At 47.0% G+C, this 21,443-nt stretch overlaps 1 protein-coding gene across 1 annotated transcript in view; it reads left to right on the top strand.

The window, feature by feature from the left end:
• Positions 1-2,581: 2,581 nt before the first annotated feature.
• Positions 2,582-21,443, top strand: part of Etv5 (ETS variant 5) — a 66,851-nt gene continuing 47,989 nt past the window's right edge. The window contains exons 1-5 of the mRNA XM_023700927.1: positions 2,582-2,715; positions 5,687-5,804; positions 5,914-6,001; positions 6,134-6,181; positions 6,275-6,325. Coding sequence (XP_023556695.1) covers positions 5,760-5,804; positions 5,914-6,001; positions 6,134-6,181; positions 6,275-6,325 — 232 coding nt within the window. The 5' untranslated portion in view covers positions 2,582-2,715; positions 5,687-5,759. The remainder of the gene's footprint in view (positions 2,716-5,686; positions 5,805-5,913; positions 6,002-6,133; positions 6,182-6,274; positions 6,326-21,443) is intronic.

The raw sequence follows: 21,443 nt of genomic DNA, 5'->3' as shown, positions 1-21,443 counted from the left end.
GTGATACACACCTATAGTCCCAGGACTTGAGCGGCTGAGGCAGGAGGATTGCTGCAAGCTGGAGGGCAGCAGGGGCTACAAAGTAAGCAGAAGGCCAACCTGAGCTGCATAGCGAGACCCTGTCTCAAAAGACAAAAATGAATGGAGATGTCAGTAACCCTGACTTCTTCAGTGTGTGTTGTAAGGATAACATCAGATAACCAGCGGAGGCTTGTCTATGGCACACACAGGTCATGTATGAGTGTTGTCTACAGCACAGCTACTGAAATTATGCAGTAGACTGTGCTTTTCTCCAAGGCAAAGCCTGGGTTTTATTCATCATTTTTGCATAGCACAGAGTCTGGCTGAGTATTTGGTACAAAATAAAAATAGATGTTTACTGGATGACTCTGCAATTAACTGACAATAGCTCTATTTCAGCCTAAATCCCTACACAGGCTTTTTGAGTCTATGACAACATTCCTATAAAAACCTACTGCGCATCTTTCTCTACCCGGCCTACCGTGTAGCCATTATCTAGAAATTCTATCCAGAAATTGATAACCTTTCTTCTCAAGGCAGGATGGAAGAGCTGAGCTCCAAGCAAAGCCTTGTTTCAGGCATCAAGGGAAGTGCCCGGTAGCCTAAATTGTAAAGTCACGATACTTCTGTTTGGCTATGGGTTGGCAACAGGGTAAGGACCTACGGAGTTACAACTTTCCTTCCTGAGGACTGGGGCCCAAGAGACTTAAGCAAAGAGGAACCAGAGCAGAGAGCAGACTGACCAGGGATGAAACAGGAGAAGAGTGGCTGTAGGGAGCAAGCAAGCCTGAGGGGAAAAGAGGCTATGAGAGGTAAGGGGGAACCCTGCACCCGGCTGGGGAGATGGAACCTTCAGGGATGTCAGCCACAAACCGGAAAAACAAGGAGACTACCACGACGGGTATGGCACAGCCTGGGAAATAAAGGCGCTGAGGAAAAACCATAGGAGCAAGCACAGTGCTCAACATCTGAGAGTTGCTCCTTAAAAACTCAGAGCTTTCTCACGTGTCTGCTTGCTCCATCCTAGTCGCTCCCTAAGTCAGGAGCTCAGGGTGGGCGCTGGACCCGGGTCTCAACGCAGAGCTCCAGTTCCTTTAGAGCTCAAATGGTTCAAAGGTTAAGTCGAACACACCAAGCTCCATTCTGGTACACAAGTGGAGGTAAAAAAGCAGGTGGGCATATTTTGACTTCCATTCGCATGCCCAAGGAAGTGTGGGGGTGACCCCGGGGTTGGCCTCCCTCAGGCCCCCTGTGCTAGGAGCTCTCTTCAACACTTCCCATCTGTCCTCCCACCGTCTACACGCAGGGTGACCGTGAGGGCACACCCTTTGAAGAACAGCAGCCTCTGAATCCTGGGAAGAGCAGAGCCCCTGCTCAGCTCATGCCCTTTGCAGAAGGGAGTAGAGAAGGAGGAGGGGGACAGGATTGCCTGTTTGTTTCCTGGAACACCCTGTTAAGAATTTCAAAAATTGCAGCCACAGTGCTATCCTCTGGCAAACAGAGCTCTCCTAGGCTTTCTTAGCCTCGCGGAATCCAATTCACAAACACACCATCTTGCATTCAACATTTAGAAAAACAAGCAGTCCGGCGAAGGAGACGGCATTCTAGAGCAGTCTAACTCTTGCATGGCTTTTGACTGGCTCCTGCCATGGGCAGGGAGGAATTCCTTGACCCCTGATCTTCTAGTCCCTCCGCTCCAGATCCACTTGGGTGGAGGGTACGAGCTGCGCTTAAAACTAAGGATCTGGTTGGGCCCTAGGCCTTGACAGTATAAAAGTAACCAAAATGTGCGAGCGCTCAGATTTTAAGAGCATGTAATTGCTTATTATCCTCACGGGAAACCTGGTGAAAAGAAATGAAGGCCTCTCTTAAAGGTAACTAAGATTAGAGGGCTCGGTTTCCGTTTTCCGTGGGCCGAACGCCCAGGCCGGTCAGCGAGTTTCTCTGTGCGGAATGACGAATTCCTCTCGCCTGAATTCTAAAATGATAACTTAGCTTGGTGCTGCAGCTGCGAACGTCTGGCGCCAAGAGACCCGACCGTGGTCGTGGCTTTGCGCAGGGAAAAGAGTAGGGGGGAGGGTTGGAAAAGGGCGAAGAGCCTAGCCTTGGCGAAAAGTCGGGAGAGCTGCGAAAAGGGAAGTAACGGCGACTCCTCCCGGCCTCGGCCCCTTTAAGTGCTTCACTGACTCAGCTAAGCTTTCCCCTCAGGTCGCGTTTTTTATGAATGAAAAACGTCCTTACATTCATTATATAAACAAGCCTGTGCTGATTGGCCAATGGCCCCCGGTGCATAAATTATGTAAAAATAGACCCACGAGGGGGTGGAGAGAGACCCACAGTCGACCAATGGAGGCAGGAGTTGGTGGGGCGGCTCGGTTGGATTTGCTCGAAGACAGGGTAAACAAGCGGTGATGGACGGCCGCGGGAACGGCCTCTGGCCAATGGGAATCACGCTAGGTTGGGGCCGCGAGCCAATGGCGGCGGGCGGAGCAGCGGGCCGCGGGGGGCCGGGCCAGCGCTCCAGCTTGGTTGGCAGCTGCAGCGCAGAGTCCAGCGGCTGGTGCGCGGAGCAGTTCGCTGTCTCCAGAGCGGTTCGGCCCAGCCATTCGCCTCGGCGCCCAGGCCCGGTGCGCGCGTGCGTGAGCGCGCCTGCGCCGCCGGAGCCGCTGCCAGGGGGGAGGGCGGCCACTTCAGGTGAGGAGGCGTTGCGGGGACGAGGGGGTATCGTTGGGGCTATCCTGCTGCGGGTCCCAGAGGCCCAGCTGGCGAGAGTTCACAGGCTGACCTGGAATTCTTAAAGTCGGTGTGCACATCTGGGGCGACTCTCGGGGGCTGACTGACCCCTTCCCCCACGGCCTGGCCAGGTCAGGTTCGGTTCGGTTCGTGGGAGGTATCGGGCGGGGGCGGCTAACGGTTCCGGAGCGCACGGAACGCGAGTTTCCGCACCTGGCGGGGGAGGCGCGCGGGAGCGCGGGGTGCGGGGCCCCGGGGTGGGGACGGGCAGGCGCGGAGTCGCTGGGCTTCGGTCTCCGGAGATCTGAGAGCCCGGAGGGGACTTGGAGGCTCGCGAGAAGAGACGCTTGGCGAAGCTTTGCAATTGGGAGGAGGGGCGGGAAGCAGTTAGGGTGGGGGAATGTTTGAGAGGCGCTGCCCCCCAGAACGTCCAGAGGGCTTGGATGACACAGGCATGTGCAGCCTGCGGCGTTGGGGGGTCGGCCAGCAACTTCGGCGGGCCTTGCAAGTTTCAGGTTGTGGAAAGTGGACACCAGCCGCTCCACTCCCACCCCCGATGCTACGAGGCGGTCGGGCTGCGCCGCGACTCTGGAGAAAATTTGGGGAGCCCCAGCACAGGGCCTGGGGATGGTGGGGAGAACGCGGTTGCGGAGCAGGGACGGAATGATGCAGGAGCCTCGCGCTGGATCGCGGATCTGGCTGCATTTTTCGGAGGGGAGGGGGAACCTCCTGGTGGAGGAGGGGGCGCTTAAGAGAGATGCTTGGGTGGGGGGGTGAGTTGGAAGCGACTGGTAGCTGTTGGCGCAGCACCTAGTTTTTATGAATGTGGGTGACTTTATGAATGAAGCGGGTTTCTTTGGCTTTCTGCTGCTTGCGGCTCCCCCCCCACCCTTTTCGTGAATGAAGCATTGAGCTTTCTTCCTAAAACGCTGGGGTGAGGGGCCTGCGTTGGAGGCTGGGCCTGCGTTGGGAGTGGGGGCGGGGGCGCAGGCGAAGGAGTTTTCATGAATGGGGAAGGCTGGGAATTGGGTGGAAGTGTGTCTTGTTTTGTGAATGGGGCCCAGCGCGAGGGATCCAGTTACAGCCTCTACCTGATGTGGCGGCCGCGGCTCACTCTCCCATTCATAAAACCGGGCCGCTGCGCGCCACGGGGGAGGGGCCTCGGTCGCTCCGCGGCGCTGTGTTAAAGTTTTCCTGGGGGCACCCGCGAGGAGGGGGGCACAAAGGAAGTGGTTTAAACTCCTGGACGCGCTCGAGCCTTCCCTCCAGGTTTAAAAAAATACTTTGAACGCGATGTTTTTAGCCCTTGAACTGTGAGAGGAAAGCTTCGTTTAAAGATTCCCAGGCTGCTTTTGGATTTGCTTACGGCACTTTCTTTCTTGAAAAAATTTAAAAGATATTTTTGCTCTTCTGGGTGAAGTATTTCATCATGACGCTGAAAATATCTCTCCCTCTGGTCTCTTACTCCTTGCCCACCCTCCGACATTTACAGACTTTCTAAGGCTACGGTTTAATCAGACAGATTTTCGTAGGCAACAGAGAACTCTTTCATGCCCCTCAACTCCTTGCTAAGGTTTCTCAGATTTTGTAATCGGGTTGGAGACCATTTGAGAAAGAGACTTTATTCTGAACCTTATTTTATTTTATTTTTTTTTAATTTGGAAGGCAGGCAAGCGAGCGGGAGTGTTTTTCTAGGAAGTTATGAACTGTGCTATTTCGCTCCCCACCTTTGATTTTGAAATGGGCCAAATGCTTAAAAGGAGCCTGAGCGTGAAGGGCTGTCTTGTGTCCTGCTAAGTTATGAAAATTTGACATATTGCACACAGTGTGAAAAACAAGTTTCCTATTTAAAAATTGTGTGCAAGGTAAACAAAAGAAATTACTCCTTATGTAGCTTGCATTGCTTAGAGCTAAGGGTAAGTGAAATTAAATGTTTTTCTCTTTGGTTGACCAAACTCCGTTTTTATATGGAAAATAAAGCAACATATTTAGGGAAACAGTACCTTCCTGAAATTGTTTTATTCCTCCAAATTAGAAAAAATTCCATCCTCTCCCTTGACCTCAGCCTCTCTCCCCAGCCCCACTATTTAGCAGTACTAATCAGAGTTGTTGGGTGTGTGTGTGTGTGTGTGTGTGTCTGGGAAATTTGACTTAACCCTGAGAAACAAACTGAATTTTTTCCATGGATCATTTATTTTTACTGCCTTTTTAAAAGGCCTTTGGTAAAACTGCATTTAACATACAGTGGAATTTAGTTTCCTTTATCCATTATTTTTATAGACTTTTTATTCTGCTAAAGGTTTGAGATATCACAGATAACTCTTAAGTTGCCATGGAGACATTTGTGACATAGTTATACACCTGTTTGGACAGAAGGTTAGTTTTAAGTAAAGAGTTGTGTGTGAAGAAAGTACACTTCTGATAATGTATTCCTGGAATTCTACATAGTTTTTCTTTTATCAGTGATCTACAAAGTACTTTTAGATGCTGTATTCAGATTCTTAATCACCAACAATTTAGTTTCTCAACGTACTGTCAAAAACTAAGTTACCTCTTTAAAAAAAATTGTACTGTGAATGCCCTGGCAGAGCATACGCAGAGATTCTGAAAGTTGCCCTTCATGATGAAAATAAGGTGGCTTTTGGTTTTCTGTCGTTGATAAGGGACAGTCAGTGCCAAAATTCTGCAATCTTAATGATTACAGAGAAGAAATGGCAGAAAAAGATGACGGGTAACTGGATTTGGCGCTGAATATATGTGACACCACTAATCAAGGCCAGCGTGGGTCAGAAAGCTCACGCCTGTTGCGGCCTTTGCGAACAGTACCTGAGAACAGGGTAGTGATTTCGATGGAGGACCTCAGGAGAGAGCAGTATGTCATTGCTTCATCTCTTTTTTCCTCTTCTTAAAATCTCCCAAATTGATGTTACAGGAGGATCCTTTTCCCCCAGAAATTACTCAATGCTGAAGCTTTTTGGATTGGTACTAGAGTCATTGGCAGCACCATGGATGGGTTTTATGATCAGCAAGTCCCTTTCATGGCCCCAGGGGTAAGTTCACGTGCTGGGCTCTTCTGTGAGAGCCTTCTCCGCACTGGCTCAGCCCCCTTCGGACCTCTTCACGACACCTAAATCCTCCTTCTGTGGTGGTCTCTTTCAGAAATCTCGAGCAGAGGACTGTCGAGGGCGGCCTGTGATTGACAGAAAGCGGAAGTTTTTGGACACAGATCTGGCTCATGATTCTGAAGGTAGGGAAGCTTCTCTCTGCTATCTTGTGTCTCCTTTAAGTCACTCAGCGGCCGTGCTGTGCAGATCCTTCCCCCTTTCCTTCCTAGTAGAAGAAATATCCTCATTCTGGGCTCTTCTGTTTTCAATTCCAGAGCTGTTTCAGGATCTTAGTCAACTTCAAGAGGCTTGGTTAGCTGAAGGCAAGTTCCTTGGCTGTCCTATTTTCCACATAAAACATTTTACAGTGCCTTTTAATAAAATTTAAAGGTCTAAAATAAAAATCTCTTTTCCAGCACAAGTTCCTGATGATGAGCAGTTTGTCCCAGATTTTCACTCTGATAACTGTAAGTACCTTTTCTACTGGTGACACGGTTGTTCTGAAACTGGTCTTGGATCACCCACGCCTAGAATATTCTTCAGTTGTAGCCCTCAGATGTGGATGGTGCTGTGCACGTAGTTTCTTTTTATAATTCAGGGGTAGCCCAGAACATTTTTGTTTCATTTGTCATTGAAATCATTTCTAAAGGGGTTCTAGTCTGTTTCAGGCAAGACCTAACTGAACATAATTTCATCTGAAATCTCATTTTACGTTAAGCATCCTGCAGAGCTTTAAGTTCAAAATTATAAATTAACTGACATAGGCTGGGCCAAGGGACTATTAATGGTGTTTTCTTATGGCCTCTTTTATTCATAATTTAAGTCTCTGATGTGAATGATGAAGCTAGCATTTTTCTTTCTTAAAGGTGCAGAAGAGAGTGCGTTGAAAATTCTAGTGCATTATGGTCTCACCTAGCACGTGGTCAGTCTTGTTCCTTAGACTATCAGGGGACTGGTCTGGGAATAACCTGATGGGTTACTTTTCATGTCCTTGCTGGGACTCTGCTCTTCAGAGAAGAGTTGAAACCTTTTTCTTCAGATAGTCATTAGGTGCTCATGGCTCAGGATAATAAAATGCAAGGAGCAGCTGCAGAGAGGGCCCTTGGCACCGGCGGGCGGGTACGTTAGCTTTGCTGAATCTTTCAAGGCTGTCCTCAACAGGTTGGGAGCTTTTATGGTCCGGGCCTAGCAGAGCTATCAAGGACAAAGCGGGCTGATGAAATTTGAGCAGCGCAGGGCTGCTCTAGAGAGCATTAGTCACTGGCGAGCCAGCAGGCTTAGGAGAGGCCTGGAGAAAATCTGCCCCTCTTGAGGGTTGCATCATAGAGAAATTCATGTCTCTTAGTCATAGTTTATAATAGCAAGCACCTGAGGCAGGGAGGATTCGATTTCTCATTTTGCACCAAGCCATTCTTCCCAGCTTTGTTTTGTCCCTGGGGGGCGCACCCATGTGCACACATACGTGGGCAAAAAGTGCCACAGGGAGGGACAGGATCTCTGGGCCTAAGTAATAGCTGGGTATTCTCAATCTATTAAATGAAAGAAGAGAGGAACCAGCTAAACATTCTTTAATGATAGGCCTCCTGTGCAAGGCACAATGCCATGAAACTTTAAAAGGATTGTCTAACCCACAGATGCCTGGTTACCTTAGCTTTGCCACAGCTTGCTGTGGTGTTCTCTATAGAAAACAAATGCATGTTAATTATTGCTCTTTGATTGCTTTCAAGTGATTGGGAAGCTTGCCACAGAAAAGCTAAATAAAGATAACCCGGATTGTATGTGTGTGTGTGTGTTTGCAAGATGAAAGACAGAATTTATAATCTGACTTTGTTCTGTTGATAATTTGGCCCATCCTTTCCCGTTCTTGCTCAGAGCAGCATAAACTGCAGTCTGTTTGGGAGGTGGCTTTCTTGGCAGAAGCTCTTTGAAATGTTTTTATGACACGTTTGTTTGTTTCTCTGTAACTCAAAAGAGTTAAAAGGGGGGTGACACTGCGTTCAGATTGATGGCATGTGCGGCAGGAGGGCCTGTTCTTTAAAGAAAGATGTCAGCCAACAGGATTTGTATTTGAAGAGAGATTTATCTGGGGGAATAGACTAAGCAAAGAAATCAATAAATATGTTTTGGCTCCTTAGAAATTATTCCTGCTAGCAAATAAAATGTGCTAAGTTCTTTAATTAAAATACCAGACCTTAAATGGAGGTGTTTTGGGAGATGTCCCTGCCGACCAAGTATATGTTTTTGACTTTGTTTGCTTTTTGCTTTAAATGCTTACAGTTGAGCTTTTCTAGATTGTAATGATAAAACATATGGTCTACAAATTGGTAATTCTTTCCCCCTCTGGCTCTTAACTCTTGAGGTGGAGCTTGAGGAAGGACAGCTTCAGATAGGTAGGTTGACTTGCCAGAGAGGCTGGGCAGGAGCCAGAGTTGAAGGCAGGAGTGCAGCCTGCAGCCACTTCCTTCAGCCTGGGGTGCTTGACTGGTTCAGACCCACAGGGGAGCCAGGAAGTTGTGAGTCCCTTACTTCCAGTGGCACTTCTCATAGCCTTGTGTGGAGGAGCAGCTTGCACTCTAGTCATCTTCTGGAAGATTCGTCCAGGGGAAGGAAAGAACCAGATTCAAGTTCAGCAGAGCATTATGAGGAGGGTTGAATCAACCAGTCAATGAGTGACACGATACGTTCAACTTAGCATTTGGCAGGGAAAGCAGGCCTTTCTTTCCTTCAGTATAAGAAAACATTTGTAACAGATGCAAATGTTCCTGTTACAGCGGCCACTGGTAATGGTATGTCTTCGTAACAGTGATTTGAGTAATTTTCCATTGTGGATGCAATGAGAGACTGTGGAATATGAAAAAGAGAAATAGTGAGTCATGTGTTTAATTGGTTTTATTCTATCTTAAGTGTTCTGTGGCTCTTTTTTTTTTTTTTTTTGGTAGTAGGAATCGAACTCAGAACCTTGTGCTTGCCAGGCAGGCACTTACACCATTGAGCTATATTTCCAGCCCTTGGTTTTGTTCTAGAATACCAGTTTTTAATATTATATTTGTGTGTGTTTATTTTTATAAATATACACATTCAACATCTAAAGAGATGGTAATTTTGGAAGCATTTAAGAGTTGGATTATGAATCTTACAGAAATGCCCAGCTTACCGTGTAACTAGAGATTTGTGAGATTCCTTATCTGGAAAACTTTATAATAGACAAATTCAAGGACGCAGAACGCTCCCTGTAGACTACAGGAGGCAAGGGCCCTGCAGTGGTCCCAGGCCCTAAGAAGTAAACTTGAAGATCCCAAATGGAGCTGGCAATCCCTTGTGAGTGTCTTTGCTCACCCCACCCCACCCTCCACTTTTATGGAAAAGATAATCCAAGGCCTGGATAGCTGGAGAGCCTGGCCAGTGCATTAGGGGAAAATGGAAAGAAAGCATTAGGTGAAATGAGAGGAAAAAACACTATATGGTGACATCGTTAAAGTTCTCCCAAAGCTGTGGATTTAGAGGCCACTGGCCCACCCAGGGGATTGAGGCTCTCCCTATTTCAGACATCAGAAGGGTCACTGTGTGACCTAGATAGGCCACACATCCGGTGTAACGCCTCAGTTTTCTTTCTCTTGAGATCCTGGGGAAACTACCTTTTACTTCAGTGCTTTTGAGTTTTTCCTTTTAGGACTTGGAAGACAGCAAGAAATTACTTTGGTTTGTTTTTTGAGACAGGGTCTCACTATGTAGTTCAGGCTGGCCTTGAGCTCACTTTGTAGCTCAGGCTAGTCTCAAACTCTTAAGTGATCCTCCTGCTTCAACCTCCTGGTGCTGGCATTACAGGCGTGTGCCCCTGTGCCCAGCTAAGAAACTGTAAAAGAAAAAAAAATCATTAAAACTGAGAGGGGGATGGGGAGATAGCTCAGTGGCTTAAACGCCTGCCTTGAAAGCACAAGGTCCTGAGTTCAATCCCCAGAACCAAAAACCACCCCCCACAACTGAGAGATTTGCTTGTAGACATTTTAATATGTATACAGATAAAAATGCATGTAAGGGTATATATATCCTGTATATTTATAAGTGTATATACATATAAATGAGGATAGCTAAGTATATTATCACAGAGCTACCAAACTTGGGAATCTGGGTCAATCCATAGATGTATGTACAGTACTTCTTTACTACACGTTTTCATAGAATTAACAAAGTCATGGAGGTTGGAACTGCACGCTTTTGTTGAGGGGGTAGGATGGCCATCGCTTTCACTTTCAGTTCACTGCCCCAGGACCTAAGGGTCTCTTACTAGGTATTAGTGTCTATAAAGAGCACTTTGCAAAATGCAGATTTCAGTTCAAATTTTAAAAATCATATTCATTTCATTGGTGGTATTGTGACTAATTACCTATCAGCATATTGGGTAACTGAAGTGTTTTGTACTAAGGAAGAAGGCATGATAAAATCTTATTTTAAAATTCTAACCTCCATACCAAATATAGTTTAGAGAATTGTTTTAAAATCCAAATGACCCTATTTTCCCCTTGAAGGGTTCTCTTTGGTCGGGAGGAAGTACCACTAATTTCCTAAGGACCAGCTAATTAACTGATAAAATCTTTTCATAAAATACATTGCCATAGATGGCTGAGGAAATAGGATTAATTTATGATAAAACTTGAGTCTAAAACACACTGATCTTAATCCTGTGTCCCTGTGAGATTATTCCACTGGATTTTTCTTTTAATAAGCTAGGGCCATAGCTGTTTGACAAGAACCTCCTAAAGTCTTTGGGCAGGGGAGCAAGCACTGAGCCCTTTGTGAGAGGATCCCGAATGGAGACCAGGCTGTTTATTGGCTCTTTAGGAGCCAGTGATTGTGAAGAGGAGGCAAGGGAAGAAAAAGAACACTGAAAAAAGCATGAGGAAAACAGAGGAGAGAGGATTGATTCTGGGTTTTACAATGTAACCTCATGTGTTTGAGACAAACAGTCTACTTTGGCATGGAGAGGGTGCCAAGCGATTTGAAGTTCTTTGCATTTTGGTACTCAGATCTATGGCTATACCGGCTAAGACCTAGGGAATCCATTAATCTTAAAAAAGCATGTATTTAGCGAAATCTTTCATCTAACTAACTAAGCTGTTTATTTATTTTAGGTTCATTGAAAACAATTTAATTTTTTTTCTTGTTGCTTTTAGTCCTCTAATAATTTCCCGTCCCTTTGGATGAGAATGGCTTCAGGTGGAGAATGAGTCTGCATCTGTCAGACGGGTCACTTGTTCAGGTGCCAGGAGTAAGACAATCCTGGCCTCAGTCAAGAAATCTGTATTTCTCAGTGGAATAAGCACTTCCCTGGCAAGTGCAAGGGGCTGAGTTCAATACCTGGTTCTGCAAAAAATAAACATAAAAAAAATTAAAAAAATAAAATGTTTAATCTCAAAAAAAAAAAAAAGAAAAGAAAAGAAATCTGTATTTAGGGGCTGGTGAGATGGCTCAGTGGTCTAAAGCACCTACTTAGAACAAAGCTTAGCAAAGCACAGGGACCGCGGTTCAATCCCCCTGCACCACATGCCAGCCAGCCCCGCCCCCTGGTGGGCTGAGCTGGCCACACACACACATAAATTAAAAAGAAAAAGAAATCTGTATTTATCCCCCACTCCTCAGTGTTCTTCCATTTTGGAAGATTGAAATGTAGGCTCTGTGGTAAAACTGCAGCTCTACTGCAGTTTGCCACTTCTTCCCCCCAGTAGTATCGCTGTTACGATTTTGGTGTCCCAGGAATTGTTCCTGGGGAGTGGGGCAGGTTGTGTGGTGCTTTGCCGAGAGGCTGTTCCCTGTACGCGTTTCTTGGGTTTCCGTGGCGGTGGCTTGCTGCAGCCCAGGCTGACAGCACCCCTCGAGGCAGCTTGGGCCCCATCTGCGTCCTGGCACACAGCTCCTCGCGCTTGGAGTGCAAGGAGCTAAAAGTCTTGTCATGTCGCAGCTCCAGCTCTTGGATGAGTCCCAGGCACGCTGATGCCATTACCGGATTAGGTTGCTTTTTTAAAAATTCATTTTGTGAACTCATCAAGCTCATTTAACAGAGGCTTTGGTCGTCAGTTTCTATCACTGCCCTGTCCCTCTAAGCTCAGCTAGAAGAAGTGGCAAGATACTGGGCCGTGTGTGGGTGTGTGTGTGTGTGTGTGTGTGTGAACTCTGAGTGCACTTAGGCCCTGGCAGGTAGATGGCAAAGGACCACCAACTCAGGGTGTTAAAGGGACAAGAGCCCCACCTGAAAGACCCCTGCCCAGAGCAAGTTAAGGAGGCTGCCGTCCTTCAGAGGAGGAAACAGGTCTGGAAAATTGCAGCCGAGGATAAAAGATTCAAAGGAACGGCTCAAATACAGCTATTAAAAGGTGGGACTGGCACAGAGAAAGATCTAAGGCGCGGGGGCAGGCCGAGAAGGGGTAAACAAGACGTTTGAAAATAGCCAAGTCTGTTAGGAAAAGAAAGAGCCCATGAGCTTCAAGTTATCGCCCGGGTTTGGTTTTCATAACGAAATATGTTTCTCTTGAAATACGATGTGGTTGTCAGACCAGTCTCCTCACCAGCTCTCCCTCAGGGTGGTTAGTGAAGACTTGGCAAGAATCCCCAAGCCACCAAACCAGTTTTTATCCCGTCCTTTCTTAAAGTCTCCGCGGAGATTTTCTCCAACCCCAAGTCTGCAGTCTTCCCTTTGGCTGTCTCCTGCAGCCCAGAAAAGCAACCACGCAACCGTCCTCCCAGATAGCTCAGGGCCCCTGGCCCCTGGGGAAGAGGCCAGGTGGCTGCTGGTGTAGCTGCTGGCAACGAATGGGACACAGACTTCCAGGGAAAGAGTCGTCCTCTAATGCACACCAGCTCGCCTGGGGGCAGGAGAGATACCAGCGAAGTCTGTTTCTGTCTGCTGGAAGCTGCTCTTGGAGCCTGAGCAGGCCCCACGGGGTAGGCTTTCGTGTGCCCCTCCCGTTGCCAGAGGGCACCTCCCGACCTCACTTCTAGTAGATTTGCGCACCCTTGTGGATTTGTGCTACGAGGACCTTGGCCATTTGGGTCCTAGGGAGGGTGCAGGGTGGCCAGGCGCCCCTGCAGTGCCTGAATTTCTACATAAACAGTGCACTGGGTGAGCTAGTGTCCCTGCAGCGACAGCTGGGCTCTGGGCCCTGCTCGGCTGCCCCAGCTCACTGAGCTGCAAGCACCCCCTCCCCTTGCGTGAATGGAGCATTCCAAATTGGTTGTGAATGGAGGGCCGGGCTCACTTGCAGACTTTTTCAATGAATAACCAGACCCCATTGTGCAGCCTGTGGAAAAACAACCAACTCAAACAACACTGGGACTGTTAGAAATATGCTTGTGATTGGCAGCTTGGAGAGCCTCCAAAATTAGTTTCCTTTGGCTTCCCTGCTGCTCACTGTTCTCCGAGCCTGGGCTTAATGGGGTTTAAGTTTTCTTTTAAGTGCTCTCTTTTAACCCTGAAGCTGCCAGGCTGAAGTTTCCGCTCGTGTCCGAGGAGCAGGCTGAGTCCCGAGGAACAGGGCTGCAGTAGACCAGCTAGGGCAGGAGTTCACACCCTTGCTTTGTCTCCCATTGAAACTGTAGCGGTCTAAAGAGTACATAATAGAGGGGAGGGTGGTGTAGCTTCCCCTGTAAAGAAGTGTGAGGTTTGATTTGAGGATAGTGTCCTTTTATCTTCTTCCTGGGCTTGTGGCTTTAGCTCCCCGCCAAGATTCCCAACTGCTCTTCTTCCCTTCTTGCTTAGACTCTACCACAGAGGCGACAAGGCTGTGATTTCTCTACTTCTTGGCCACTCTCACCTGTTTAATTGCTCATGGGGTCAGTAAGTGTCATTTTTAAAGGATGCTTTAACTCTGCTCCTCAGCTAGGGGAGAACCTCCCTGTGGCTACGACCTTTCCACTGGGCTCTGATAAAATACTTGGCTTCCCAAAATGAGTGCCTCAGAACCATACAAAAAAAGAAAAAAACAGTCCCACCTGCCTGGCAAGCAGAAGGACCCGGTACCACATCCCATAACTGGCAACGGAAACTGGGCGTGGCGGTGCATGCCTGTCATCCCAGCACAAGGGCGGCTGAGACGGGAGGATCGCTACTATGAGTCCGAGACCCTGTACTGAATAAGTAAATACTTCAGCCCATGAGCAACCTCGAAAGCAGAGCGACCTCACATTGAAACCAGACCAGGTTCAACGGGTACACACACTCCAGCATCCATCTTTTTCAACATACTCTGGCGTCTCTAGCCGGCTAACAGCTCCAGAGGAGTCTTCTCTGTAACAGGCCGCCAGGCTGTGTAATAAATGTGAGCAGGGTCATCACTTAAAAAAAAAAAACAAAACTAAACTGTCAGACGGTCTACCAGGATTATGAAGCACTTTTCATAGACCCTGCTGTCCGTCCACACTACCACAGTAAGGCCATATGTGCTCATGTTTCACTGAAAGGGTTTTTTTTTTCCCTTCCCTAAAATATTTACCTTGCTGTAAATTGGTCTTGCAAGATTGCCTTTTCTTTCCCATTAAAAAAAAAAAAAAAAAAACAGCCAGGTCTACGCAGCTCGTCCATCGTGAGGGAGTTGAAATCTATCAGGAGGTGACCCCAGATTCCAGCTGAGTGGGAGGATGCCAGTGGGGGCTTCAGGACTTCAGCTTACATAAACACTTAAGCCGAGTGCCTGCAAGTGTCTTGTAATGAGTCAAAAGAGCTCTTGCCAAGGGCCTTTTATTGTTTCTCACAGAAAAAGTAGAATAGAGCTGGAGATGGGGTTGGAGGTGTCTCCCACATGGTTACTTACAGTAAGGGCCAGATTCCAGAGTCGCCCCAAGTTTTCTAATCTGAATTTTAATAATGAATACTTGATACAGGTAGCTGTGGCATGCTGCAGGGTGTCTTGAGTCAGACTTTTCTGTCACTCCTCAGTCCCTTTCCTTCCCTGTCATCAGTGGAATTTTATTGCTTCAGGAATGGGGGAAGCAATGTCAGGTTTTGTTGCGTTGTGTGTATGAAGATCATTGAAACTCAGTCCCTGCTTCCCAATTTTCATTCCTGTCCAAACGGGGAAGAATTTTTCCTAGGGTCCAAGTTTCCCCGAAAGCAAAGAAGCTGGTGAATTTCTCCCCGCCTGCCTCAGCCACAGCCCCCTTGCTCTGCACCTTGTAGACGCCTGCCGAGTGTCTCGCACAGCCCGCCTTCCGTATCTAGTGTGTTCCCTTCGCACCCACCTTCCATCAGGCCACCCCCAGCCTCCTGACTGGTGGGGAGGAAATTCTTTCAAGGGTCTCAAACTCTGAGTTTTGTGATCCTTGGGCTGACCTTGGGACAGGGTGTTGGTGCAGTTTGCTCCTTTGGGCGCGTGCGGTAGTCCTCTGCCGCATCCAGACGCTGAGCAGCTGTCGCTCACACGTGCTGGAGCCCAGGATGCACCTTCGGGCCCCTGACGCACTTGCCAGGTGTCTGCTTGGAGGAGCGGGAGGTTGTAGACTGAAGGGAATGGTTCCAGAAGAGAAGCGGATTTCCTTTGGGTTTGGTTTTTCTTCTGTCAAGATTTTAAGGATGAATAAAAGATTTTCCACAAAGCTTGAACGCTATTTCAAGTACTGTTAACATTTCATTTTAGTGCCAGTCTAGATGAGAATTGTATAAAATGGAAGTGTATTACAGAAGGGATGTTTAGGCTTCAGGGTTAATTCTGGGGGGTTCTTTCCCCCTTTTCAGGAAAAATGGCCAGTTTCCCCATGTGCTGGCATTGTGCACCCAGCCCCTCGTGGTCACTTGTACTGTGTTCTGGGAGGTCACCGCAGAGAAAGCCATCAGCTGGAGGATAATCTCTCCCTACCACTCGGGCTTAATCTTGGTCATCTATCATATTGACACATGTTGAATATTAAAATTCTTTGAACAGTAAAATGGTCGGGATAATGCTCAGATCCTCTCTTTGGTGTCACCTGGGCCAGTGAGTTTTTACCCTGCTATCTTCGGTGTGAAAATGCCGAGGGTCCCAGGCAAGCCTGCGCCCACGCTGGCTGAGGCCTAGACGCGCAGCCCGCGGCAGTTGAAGTGCATTAGAAGCCAGCGAACCTCTTTATTTTTATCTTGGCTTTCCTTAGAGTCAGCTACGGGCAGACAACCCTTACTTGGCTATGAAGTGCATAGATTTCTCCGCGGCCCACAAGTTCTGAAATGTGTCATTCTTTTTCAGTAAAGACATGCTCGCTCTGCACAAAATGCTTTTTATGGAAGAACCGTGTGTCTATTGATGGGTGAAGCAGCTTTACCTCCACCAGAGTTGGTCCTGTTCTTTTCTGGGCTCCTTTTCCTCTCTTAGTTTCTAAGTCAAGACCTCTGGGTTCCCATTTTTAGAATCTGAAGCAACAGCCCTAAAATTGTTGGGCTAAATGTATCCTTTGAAGAAAAAGAAAAGGGACTCTAGGAAGCAAAGCAGTTTTCAGGAAGAATGGCGAGGAGGAGTAGGAACTTTAAGTAAAAGAAAGAATTGCCTCTGGCCCCACCAGCATTCCATTTTGTTCCTTATTTGATAAGAGGCTTTTAGTTTAGTTTGGAAAGGACTCTTTAAAAGATGCAGCTGTGTATCAAAACGAGAGGCAACTATTTGACAATAGACAGCCATTCTTATCTTCAGCTCCCCAGTCAAGACGTGGCTCATTTAGTAGACAAGCCCAGTGGCCCTGTTTCCATGATCACTTTTGGGGAGGAGGGGAGAGAGCAGTTTAACGTAAGGAATTTCCTATTTTGGCCAGATCCTGTGAAAATCAAGTGTGTCACTTCAGTTAGTACTTATGGAGGTGGTGAAGGCACAAAGCCATTGGCCCCTGATTCACTTAGCAACCGGGTCTCGTAGGTGGCCAGGGACGTGACTTGCCAGCTTTTCCGCCCCTGCAAGCTTGCCAGGGGACCATACGTGATCCTTGTGACTTTTTTTGGTGGAACCAGGGATTGAACGCAGGCCCTTGCACTTGCCAGGCAAGCACTTAATCTACTGAGTTATCTCCCAGCCCACCTTGTGACTTTGTGTCCAAAGCTCTGTAACAGGCCAGTCAGTGCCTCCCTGTGCACAGGCCTGTCACCCTGAGCTCTGCTCCAGCCTCTAGTCTTTGGAAGGTAGAGGTGGCTTCCAGCCTCCTACAGCAGAAGAGGCAGACAGCGTGGAGGACTGCCTTTCTCTGCCTGCCCCACCCCCACCTGGTTGTCTTTCAGACCTGTCTGTCACCTAGACCTGGACCACTTTTCTTCTCTTTGGAAGGGAGGAGTAAGAGATGAGGGAAGCCTTAATCTTCCTCTGGCATTCGAAGTCCCCTCCACTTTCTCACTGGCTGGCCTGAGTGGTGCTGTTCCACCTGCTGGGATACGATTTTACATCATACAGTGACCATCCCAGATGACTTTCATGAGCCAAACTAAGTTTTTCTTCTTCTGTGTTGGTGATCTGATTGAGATGCCAGGTGCTCCTGCCAGCTACTCCTGTTGCTGAAGAGGCTCTAAGGGGTGGGGGGAAGGGCAGACATTTCTTACTGGGTGTTAGCCCTGTGGAGCAGAGCCTAGCAAAAGCAGACTTCCAACTCGCCTTTCTTTCCCCCATTATACATAAAGTCACTAGAAGACATGTTATAATTCAGATTGTGTGTGTGCGTGTGCGTGTGCGTGTGTGTGTGTGTGTGTTTAGACAGGGTCTTGCTATGTAGTGCATGCTGGCCTTTTGTTCACTTATGTAACCCAAGCTGCCTCAAATTCGTGGCAGTGTTCCTGCCTCAGCCTCCCAAATGCTGGGATTACAGGCGTGCACCATCATGCCCAGCAGGTAATGTGATCTGTCCTGTCAGGCCCCCTTCCCAAAATGCCCTTGGGGAGCTCTAAAGCCCCTGTGTTCGGCTTTTCTGATTTGACCTCAGCCAGAAAGACTGCTCTGGGATCTAACTAGAGCTAAAGCTTGAGGCCTTTAAGCTAGAATTGTCTGTGGACTTTTGAACCTTCGGAGCCAGGCATCTCATGGTCTACATTCCTGGGAACAGTAAGGGCATAAAGTAGCCTAACACTGGCATTAGACAAAGCAAAGCTCAGAATACCCCACCCCAGAAACAGGGTGCACGCTGTAGCACTTCATCATGAAAGCACAGCTCTGCGCTGAGCCCGCGTAGCCTCAACGGAAGCAGTGACCTCCAAGGCCCATACCTTGGACGTGTCATGACCTGGACCCACCATGTTGTCAGCTGGAGTCCATGGTGGAGATTTCAGGTTATCTGAGGTAAACAGGAAGAGGGAGAGAGGGTTACTGAACATGGCCTCATGGTCTCAACCTTTCACAGTATCTGTTCTCTTGTCTAATTTTAAACCTAGTTGGAGGAAATTATTTAAGGACCTTAATTCCTGTGTCCTAGGAAAAATTCCACTGCCTCTCCGATAGACTCTTAGAAATGCTTCAGTATCGCTCTCCTGATTTATACACCTCAAAGTCAATCCAGTTCTTTTCTAAGCTCTTTGTCTACCTTTTAATTTCTCCAGTACTCAGGCCCCTTAAGTCCCCCACTGTTAGTGGTGTAGAGTAAGCTAACATGCCTGACAACTGTGTGTTCCTTCCACCATACTTAGGAATCAAGAGTGGCTTCTCTGAATTTGTGTTCTCCACACTTTTTCAAACAGTACCTAACATTTTTTAATAGTTCACCAACAGCAGCTCCATGGCCATTGACCTTGAATACCTGCTAGAACCTTACCTGTATTTAGGGGCAAGAGAGATGTACCTTTCCCTCACTTTTGTCCCCACTGTAACAAACCCTGGGTCTGACAGCATTTTTTATTTCACTACATTATCCAAGCTATTTTCATGAGGGTCACGAAGACCTGAAAAACTGGAATCTATCTTAGTTCGGTTCTGTTCCTGTGCCAGTGAAACCCTAACTGTTGGCTCTCTCTTCTCCTAGCTCCATGTCTTGCTTATAAATTCTCAGCTTTTTTTCTTGAGCCAGTTTTAGTACCCAACTTGCTAAATGTAAATCCTCACAATAGAGTGTTTTTACTGTCTACACACCAATTCCTGAAGCCTCTTCTGCTGACTGTGGGTTTTTTCCCCCTCTACAAAGGAGAAATCCGATTCCAGGAACCAAGTGTTCCAGGAACTAGCTTTATCAGCTTCTAATGTGGCTCTGCTGACGTTTATTGGACAGAAGATGATATTGGTGATATAGGAAGACCTTCTGTAATTGTTCCTGGATGGTTTTTTGTTCCTTTAGGTTAATCCTACACCCTGGGGCCCTAACATTTACCTTCAGAGCAGTCAGTCCTTTGAACCTTGCTGAACCACAAGACAAGTAGGAAAAAAATAACCTGGAGTTATCAACACCGTAACTCCCTCGCTGTGACTAAGCAGCTATCTTAAGTCCTGAATACTATAGCTGTGTTAATCTTACAGACAGATTTTCCCTATGTACATTGATACCAAATTCTAGTCCAGACCAGAAACCTGGTTTTCTTCGTGCAGAACTTAGCCCCAAATGCAACTATTCTTGAAGTCTGAGATAACAGAATGAGCCTGGCTGGCAGCGTCAGCCCCCGCATGTGGTGTGCCCGCCTCGCTGTTGGCCACGCAGGTAATCCTGCCAACCTTTAGGATGGTGATAGCTGTCGTGTGTTCTTTCGGAGGCTCGGGGTGAAATCGACCGAGTTGTCCAGCTGTTGTGATAACGTCCCTACGCTGATGACGCGTACATATGTTCACGAGGAATCAAAATTCTGTTTTTCCCCAAGAATGTCCGTGGTCATGGATTTGTTCCTGTTGTTTGTCATTAATATGCATATGGAATTACTGGTAGGTGTTCCTTTGGTTAAGGGTTTTGTGTTTGTGTAATTGCTGTGTTCTCCTAGGCAGTGGAAAGGCTGGTGGCAGGGAATGCTCAACAGCGGCAGTCTGCCTTTTGTCCTCTCTCAGGTGTTGCCCTTGTCCTTTCTACATGGGCTGAGGCCAAGAAAATCCCTGAAAATCACAGGCTTATAGGTTCGCTTCTGACCAACATTTATCCTTGTGTAAACTTAGATTCCCAGGGCGGAATATCCTTCTAGTTGGTAACAAGCCCAGGGTGGTTTTCTTCATGGGTTTGAAGTTCGTAGTATCTCCTTTTGACATATTAGTCAACCGTAAGACAAAGGATTTTTTTTCTCAAAAGAATTTGCCATTTCTTTGGGGAAATGAGATATAATATCTTTATTGATTGATTTTAAAAATAGATCGTTGTGTTTGCTTCACTGCTGTGTCATACCTTTTCTTTCTGAACTATCTTGGAAGGAAGTTGCAGACTTTGTGAGACTTTAGCTCCAAGTGCTCTGACACACATCGCCAGAGACAGGACAGTCCTTTCCATGGCCAGAAACAAAGGAAACTTGTTCAGTCAGATTCAGCATTCTCCGCTTGTCTCTTGAGTATCTTTGTAGCTAGGGTTGGTATTAGTTTTGATCTGGATTGAACTAAGAATTACACATTGAATTTCTTTTTGTGCCTCATTTATCTTTAATCTGTAATACTGTCCCTGCTTCCTTCCTCCGTAACACTGACTTGTTTTTGAAGAGTCCTGGCCAGTTACTGACTTGAAGGATACGTTTTTAAAAAGTATACAGCAGGGCAAACCAGAGAGCAACTCTGATCTTACTGCTGGAAATCTTCTGTGTCATTGGTTCTCTCGCTCCTCACGTCCATGTTATTGTGAGTCAGAGGTTGGTAATCATTGTCAGAAACACTTTGTGCCCCTTTGAGGAGAGGTCTTTTGGGAGTCTTGTTAAAATCTTACCTCAAGTAAATGTTTTAGCTTGGTCTAACAGTTGATTTTGGTATTTATAGAAAATTTTTAGAGTGTTAAATTGGAAAATTGATGCTACAAAGGTAAATGTGTTCAGTATTGAAATGGTACGTTCCCTTGTACCTCCTCCAGTTCTGCTTTTAGAACTTGTGCTCCCTGACAAAAATTGATAACGTTTTTTATTTTTGGAAACGGTTGCCAGGCAGGATCAATGTTAACCATCCAGACAAGTTTGAGCACACCTCTTGTGGGGCTTGGAAATCTGAGGCAGCTCCTTTTCGAGAGTCTTTTTTAAACATCAGAACCCTTCCAGTTGTCCTCCCATCGTCTTCCAAACCTCCTTGGCCCCAGAAGCGGGGGACTGCCCACCGTCCATACCATTCTCTGCTGCTGCTATAGCAGTTAGCAAGAATAAGGTTTTTATTTTGTTTTGTTTTTTTGGTACCAGGTATGAAACTCAGGACCTTGCGCTTGCCAGGCAGGCGCTGAAGTCACCAAGCTATCTTCCCAGCCCAAGAATATGGATTATAGTATATTTCATGTTTGTAAAGAGTTTCTAGTCCACTCAAGCCTAAAATAGGGAAATATTCCTGACCCCTTCTGGTAATGCGGTAGAATTTTAAAAACGAAGTTCTCTTATTTCCTTCTAATTAGCTATATGAGCTTTGTCTCAAAATTTGTCAGTAAAAATAAAGGGGCTGGGGAGATGGCTCAGTAGAATAAGCACTTGCCTGGCAAGCTCAAGGGTCTGAGTTCAATCCCCGGTTCCACAAAAAA

The sequence above is a fragment of the Octodon degus genome, unplaced genomic scaffold, assembly GCF_000260255.1.
Source record: "Octodon degus isolate 3935 unplaced genomic scaffold, OctDeg1.0 scaffold00128, whole genome shotgun sequence".
Classification (NCBI taxonomy): Eukaryota; Metazoa; Chordata; class Mammalia; order Rodentia; family Octodontidae; genus Octodon; species Octodon degus.
Note: the sequence above shows the minus strand (reverse complement) of the source record. Positions and strands in the feature narration are given on the sequence as shown.